Source organism: Urtica dioica, chromosome 11 (assembly GCF_054948205.1).
Source record: "Urtica dioica subsp. dioica isolate 48M chromosome 11, U.dioica_male_clone48M_v1_H2, whole genome shotgun sequence".
NCBI lineage: Eukaryota > Viridiplantae > Streptophyta > Magnoliopsida > Rosales > Urticaceae > Urtica > Urtica dioica.
The window spans coordinates 3,903,886-3,911,769 of record NC_142766.1 but is presented as its reverse complement, the minus strand read 5'-3'; the positions used below and the strand labels follow the sequence as shown (position 1 = coordinate 3,911,769).

The following is a 7,884-nucleotide window of genomic DNA, read 5'->3' as shown; positions in this document are numbered from 1 at the left end:
AGCTTCTAGTTTAACTATTCCTACTCGATGTGATTCATGACAGTGACGTCATGGATCCAAATGAACAAAGCTTGAGCTAAACACTTGGACTCAAAAGTTCACAAACCTTTTCCAAGTTTAGCTTAATGCCAACTGACTCCACTAAAGAGCTGACACTGAAAATCTCTCGGTTCAAATGAATTTATTTTCTACTCAAGAATTCGACCTAATTATGATGAGCGGATCCACTGAATATTATCTATGTTTACCCTTCATGAATGTCATCAGCTAGTCGGGATTTACTAAATTATGTTCATAATAGTTTTTATTTACATGTGCTTGCACTTTGTGTAGGTTAGTAAAATCGTTTTACTTGTCAAAAGAAATTTTTTAAAATTCCGCCGCTTACCGAAGCGTTAAACTTTTTCTTAAACCCTAGATCAATTCCAACAGGAACAAGGCATGAGGTGATATACATTGCATTTCAGCAATCTTGTACATGAATTCCATATCTATGAGAACTTCACAAAGTTACTCATGACATCTTCATAACTTAGTACTTCACCAATAGGTCTTGTTCGGAATCACATAGTGAGTCCGAACTCTGACTTTCTCAAATGAGAATACGTAAGCTATGAAATGACATGTCTCATTTCAGGATTAAGGTAAGCATGATGTAATTCATACGTATTGACTTCGAGACATAAGAGGTTAAACGGTTTGTTCTTATTTTGTCTCTAGAAGTGCACTGGTCAATTCAGTACCTTCGGAAGATACCTAGAAGAACTATAGAGTCTCCAACTCTCAATGTCCCATAACTAGACATCATAGATTCTCCTAACAATCATACTGAGGTCCATAGTGCTTTGACCCTTAGATTGCGAATATATCGTTTTAAGAAAACTACGAAGAGTTTGTTCATGAAAATCTACATTTGTCTCTTCGTAAGTTGTTTAGTTTGTTTATGGACTAAAGACTAATGTTTTATCATAAAGCTTCAAACATACAAGGAAGCATGAATGAACGTTTCAACATTTTATTAATGAATAAGCAATTACAAGCAAGAGTCTTCGTGAGACTTTATTATATCAAATGTATAAAACAAAGACTACAACTCTTTTTGTGGGCACCATTGACAACAATTAGACCCTTAGATTGTGAATATGCAGTTTTAATCAAACCATGAAGATTTTGTTCATGCAAATCTATATTTGACTCTTCATTTTTTGTTAGGTTTGTTTAAAGACTAAAGACTATAGTTTATCATAAAGCTTCAAACAGACAAGGAAGAATGAATAAACGTTTCAACTTTGATTAATAATTCAGCAGTTACAAGCAAAAGTCTTCGTGAGACTTTATTACATCAAATGTACATAAATAAATACTATTACTCTTCTTGTGGACACCATTGACAACATCGCCGCGGCGACGACGACTTCTCGCCGTAGCAAGGGGTTCTACGCCGCGGTTAAAATACTACGTCGTCGCGGCGATGCCAGTTTTTCAAAAACACAGACTCTCGGTATTAAGAAAAATAGGCTCTCGCCGCGGCATGAAAATGTGCCGCGGCGGGAAGTGAACCTCGCCGCGGCGAGAGGTTCTACCCCGCAGCTAAAATATTACGTCTCCGCGGCGAGGCCTGTTTTTCAAAAACACACTGTCGGTATTAAAAAAAACAGGTTATCGCCACGGCGAGGTATACTTCCCGCCACGGCGTGAAACGTGTGCCGTGGCGGGAAATATACCTCGACGCGGCGAGAGCTTGTTTTTTTATAATACCGAGAGTCTGTGTTTTTTTAAAATTGTCCTCACCGCGGCGAATTAATTTTTCCGTCGCGGCGAGGACCTTTTACAACGCTTGTGGAAGCGTTGTAGAAATTCTTGCCGCGGCGAAGTTTAAATTTCGCCGTGGCACGATAGTCACGCCGCGACCGGAAATGTACCTCGCCGCGGTGATGAAAGACTCCAACGACCACATCATTCACATTTTCACTTTTTTTCCATATTAAACCTGTTTTCTAACTACAAATGATCATTCAAATAAAATTTCTACAATCAATTAAACAAACCAAATGAGTCTTAAACATAACATGAAGTTTCAAACACACATTAAATAAAACAAACCCAACGAGTCTCAAACATAAAATCAAGTTTCAAACACACATTAAATAAAACAAACCAAACTTAAACAAACCATACTTGTCTTAAACTTAAAACAAATCGAACTTAAACCAAACAAACTTGAGTACTGAGGATATGGAGAAAATAACACATGATTCTCCTGGTTGATGTCCCACCGAGAGTAGAGATCGTTCAATTGATTGATGTGAGAGGCGCCATACTCCGCTTCTTGGTGCATGTACTGTTGCATGTGTTGGAACCCGCCGATAAGTATTGGAGCTTAGCAGTTAGAATATTGGTTGAGTAAATTGTTTTGGTTGATTACTTGTTATATAAGTAATCAGAATGCTTATTGTTTTCTTCTGTGGTAATTAAGTTTTTTGTCGTTTTTATTTTTGCTTTTAAGTATCAAACGACTTGTCGTTAGTTTGATATGTTTTCTGTATAAAAAGGATTTTGTGATCCTCTAAGTAATACAATTTTCAGTTTTCTGTTATTCTCTTCTTCTCTGCATTTCTTTTCTCTTATTTGAGTTCTCAAAATCAACATGGTATCAGAGCGATTCCGCTTCTGAGAATCTCGTTCCTTTCTTTTTTGTTTCTCCTTTTCTCGATTTCTTCATCCTGTATCGGTCGAAGTCAATGGCGGATCCTGAAATGAAGTTGACGGAGCTCCCAATCACCGGTATCACTGGAAATTCTCGATCGCGATCGACGATTGAAGACCAGTTCTCACCTTATTATCTCCACCATTCTGATTCGTCTGGAGGAAGTCTAGTCCCCAATGTCTTGATCGGAACCAATTACCATGCATGGAGTCGATCGATGCTGATAGTTCTTGAAGCCAAGAACAAGCTAGGGTTCATCGATGGGACTATCATGAAGCCAGAAGATCCAGATCTCCTACGCCTATGGAGCAGAAACAATTCCACCATCATCGCCTAGATCATGAACTCTGTATCCAAGGAAATAGTTGCGAGCATCCTTTTTGGAGGAACAGCTAAAGACATCTTGCAAGACCTCAAAGATCGCTTTCAACAATCCAATGGACCGCGGATCTTTCAGCTGAGGAGAGAGTATGTGAATCTTTCTCAAGATCAGAACACCATTGTAGTTTACTTCACCAGATTGAAGTCTATTCATCAAGATCTATGTGATTTCAAACCGGAATGCATTTGTCCATGCAATTGTGGAGGAAAATCCAAGCTTAGCGAGTTTGAGGAGTCAGAATATGTCATGCAATTTCTAATGAGACTCAACGATTCATACACTCATGCTCGAGGTCAGGTATTGCTTATGGACCCTATTCCTCAGATCAGCAAGGTTTATGCTATGTTGTCTCAGGAGGAGACACAGAGGACTGTTGGATTGGTGTCCAATGGATCCAATGATCAGTCCAATTCACTAGCAATGGCGACGCGTGAAGATCAGAAGAAATTCAAGGGCAAAGAAAAACCTACCTGCACTCATTGCAAATTGGTTGGACACACAGTTGACAAATGTTACAAGATTCATAGATATCCTCCTGGTTACAAGTTTAAATCCAAGAATCAAGTCAATACTGTGGAAGGATCGAGCAATGGTGGCGTACTCGACAACTCTGCATCAACCAACCTCTCCATTGAGCACATTCACCAGCTAATTCACCACCTATCAAACCAGCTGTAATCTTCTGCAACACCTACCACCAATGGTGAAGTCAACATGACTTCATTCCAAGGTTTATGCAATTTGGTCAATCTAACTCAGAATATGAATTTAGATAATGAGTCTTGGATTCTGGACTCAGGTGCTTCAAAACACATTTGTGCCAAGAAACACCTTTTCTCAGAACTCAAACCATTATATAATTCTACTGTGACTCTTCCTAACTTTACTGTTATTCCTGTCAATTTTATAGGAACTGTCAGACTGAGTACTGATCTCATTATACACAATGTGTTATTTGTTCCCACTTTCAAATTCAATTTGTTATCTGTCAAGGCCTTAATCAAGGATTCTAACTTGATAGTATCTTTTTCAAATGATGGTTTTCTTATTCAGGATTCCAGGGACTTGAGGATGATTGGCAAGGGTAGAAGTACTCAAGACCTATATATCCTAACAAGGGAGAGCCTCATCAGTAACAACACTGCATTTGTGAATAAAGTGACTGCAAAAGTATGGCATCAACGATTAGGACACTTATCCTCTAAGAGTCTGAATTCTCTTAGTCATCGGTTAGATTTTTCTAAACATGACATTGATAAGAATCCTTGTTGTATTTGTCATCTTGCCAAACAGCACAGATTACCTTTTCATTCTGAGAACAATTTTTCTGATTCTTGTTTTGATCTTGTCCATTGTGATATATGGGGCCCATACAAAGTTGCCTCTCGTTTAGGCCATAGATTTTTTTTTTTACTTTGGTGGATGACTGTTCCAGATTTTGTTGGATTTTTCTTTTAAGGAAAAAATATGATGTTCATAAAATTGTTCCTGACTTTTGTGCTTATGTTCAAAACCATTTTGGTGTTACTATTAAGAAATTTCGATCTGACAATGCACATGAGTTAGTGTTTACAGATTGTACAAAAAGGTAGTGAGTTACCAACACATGAGAAGTTTTGGTTGTTTATGCTTTGCCTCAACTCTCAAAGCTCATAGGACAAAGTTTGATCCTAGAGCAAGGAAGTGTATCTTACTGGGATATCCCCAAGGGGTCAAAGGATATAGACTTTTTTACCTTAATACTAAGGAAGTATTCCTGTCCAGAGATGTGATATTTCATGAGAATGTCTTCCCTTTTCATGAAAATGGGAATACTAATGTGGAAATTAATCCCTTTGAACATGAACCTGTTCCTGTTCTTATTCCCAATCTCATTCATGTCCCTGGTTCAGGGGATAGTAGTATGATTTATCATGGTAGTGAAGCAAGTCCTGATCTTCTTCATGAACAAGAAATCCCTATTATTTCTTCAGAGGATACTCAGACAGATCAGCAGGTTCAGACCTTGAGAAGGTCTACTAGACAAAGCTTTCCTCCCAAGTATCTGCAAGAGTATCATTGTAACCTCATCAAATCAGGTGGTTTTTACTTCTCAAAACACACCCTTGATAAAGTCCTCAATTATGAGAATTTGTCATCCTCTTTTAGGGATTTTGTTTTGTCTGCTTCTGTAAATCAAGCACCACAGTTCTTCCACATAGCAGTAAAGGCCAAGGAATGGAGAGATGCAATGGCTGAAGAAATTGAAGCCATGCACCACAATAAGACCTGGACTGTGGTTCCTTTACCAAATGGTAAAGCTCCTATAGGATGCAGGTGGATCTACACCAACAAAATTCATTCTGATGGCACATTAGCAAGGAGAAAGGCCCGGCTAGTTGCAAAGGGTTTTACTCAAAAACAGGGAGTTGATTATTTAGATACCTTTTCTCCTGTGGCTAAGCTGGTTTCAATTAAAATTTTGCTCAGTTTAGCTGCTACACAAAACTGGTTTTTATCCCAATTAGATATAAGCAATGCTTTTCTAAATGGTGACTTATATGAAGAAGTATACTTGGAATTGCCTATGGGATATACTGTTCAGGAGGAATTTAAAAATCCTAATGCCAAATTGGTTTGCAGATTACACAAGTCTATTTATGGGTTGAAGCAAGCTTCAAGGCAGTGGAACCTCAAATTCACTGAGTCAGTTTTAAAAGCAGGTTTCTCACAATCCAAGTGTGATTACTCTATGTATATCCGGGGTCATGGTGATAGTTTTGTAGTTATTTTGATATATGTAGATGACATCATCATTGCAGGTCCAAACAATGAGATTATATCTGGTGTCAAAGGCTTTCTCAATTCCACTTTCAGATTGAAATATTTAGGGGATTTGAAGTATTTTGTTGGTTTAGAGATTGCTAGATCTAAATCTGGTATTGTTTTGAACCAAAGACAGTATGCCTTGCAGATATTAGAAGATTCAGGGTTTAGTGAGTCCAAGGCCATCAAAACCCCCATGGATCCTAAGGTTCATCTCAATATGGAAGATGGTGACCTTTTGGAGAATCCTACTGCTTATAGAAGACTTATTGGCAGACTTTTGTATCTGACTATAACTAGACCTGATATTACTTATGATGTTCATTCTCTTAGTCAATTTGTGCAGGCTCCGAGGAATCCACACCTACAAGCTGCACATCATTTGTTGCGCTATGTGAAATCCAATCCAGGATTTGGATTGTTTTATCCCTCTAATTCTTCTACTCAGATTAGAGCCTTTTCTGATTCAGACTGGGCTACATGCTCAGATACAAGAAGGTCCATAACAGGGTTTTGTGTTTTTATATGGGGTGCTTTGGTAGCATGGAAGTCCAAGAAGCAAACTACTGTTTCAAGAAGTTCAGCTGAAGCTGAATATCGGGCACTTGCAGCTACAATGAGTGAAGTGGTTTGGATTCAGCAGCTGATGAAGGATTTTCAGATTCAGCAAAAGAACACGGCTGTTATATATTGTGACAATCAGGCTGCTTTGCATATAGCCTCGAATCCAATATATCACGAGAGGACGAAGCACATTGAGATTGATCTACACTTTGTTAGAGAACATCTTCAACGTGGCTTAGTCAAGTTACTCCCTATTCGGACTCAGCACCAAATTGCAGATGCTTTCACCAAGCCTTTGGCCTCGATGGCACTGCAACATCTCACTTCCAAGATGAACTTGAAGAACATTTTCAGTTCACCTTGAGGAGGAGTATTGGAGCTTAGCAGTTAGAATATTGGTTGAGTAAATTGTTTTGGCTGATTACTTGTTATATAAGTAATCAGAATGCTTATTGTTTTCTTCTGTGGTAATTAAGTTTTTTGTCGTTTTTATTTTTGCTTTTAAGTATCAAACGACTTGTCGTTAGTTTGATATGTTTTCTGTATAAAAAGGATTTTGTGATCCTCGAAGTAATACAATTTTCAGTTTTCTGTTATTCTCTTCTTCTCCGCATTTCTTTTCTCTGATTCGAGTTCTCAAAATCAACAACAAGATAGTTAGAGCAATGAGCAATGTAGTCGATGGTGGCGGTGTCGACTACCGGAGGTGCTGGTAAGCGCAATAGGAGCTCGTTGAGTGGTGGTTCCTCTTTCCCCTCTTCATCCGCTTCCTCCATTATGGTTCCTCCCTAATCTTGTACCGATCGATAATGGAATCCATAATAGGCCCGTTGGACTCTTCATCGTATCCCTTTTCGAGCGTGGTACCCCCGCATTAGTACAAACACCGGTAATGATCGACGGCTATGGAAATCCGTATCGTTCATTAGTATAGTCGAGCTTCTTCATGCAAGTATAGATGAATCGACCGATGTTAATAGAATAGCCTTTAACAATGCAGAACAACACCTAGATACGATCCTTGTCGAGAGTAGTGAAGTGCTTGATCGGATAGAGATGAACGCAAACAAAGTAAATCCATGCTTTAGCGATCCTAGTGAGTTGGTCACAGTTGAGTACCTTTTTTTCCTTTTCAGTGACCCAATCCTCTCTCGGAATGCACAATACCCATGACATCTCCTCATGGTCCCAAGAAAATTATTTATAGCTTCGACACTCATATCGACCGGTGTCCCTCGGACCGTCACAACATCACGTTTGGAGTCCGGCGAGTTTGCGTAGAATTCGTACACGAAGTTTACATTCGCATCGAACTCGAGTACCGCTCAGTACCTCCCCCAGTCATGACCAACTATGTTGTTGCGGATTAGCTTTCCTATATCCGACGTATTGCTCACATTGAATCCCCTCTCAAGTATCACGTTAC

At 39.0% G+C, this 7,884-nt stretch overlaps 1 protein-coding gene across 1 annotated transcript; it reads left to right on the top strand.

Annotated features, from left to right (window-relative positions):
* The first annotated feature begins 3,047 nt into the window (after nt 1–3,047).
* On the top strand, nt 3,048–3,767 carry LOC149380736 (uncharacterized). The gene has a single exon (XM_089601193.1). The coding sequence runs from the start codon at nt 3,048–3,050 to the stop codon at nt 3,765–3,767; it is 720 nt and encodes a 239-aa protein (XP_089457319.1).
* The last annotated feature ends 4,117 nt before the right edge of the window (nt 3,768–7,884 follow it).

Coding starts and splice junctions, on each gene's coding strand:
- LOC149380736 (XM_089601193.1), top strand. CDS start 3,048: ATGAACTCTGTATCCAAGGAAATAGTTGCGAGCATCCTTTTTGGAGGA.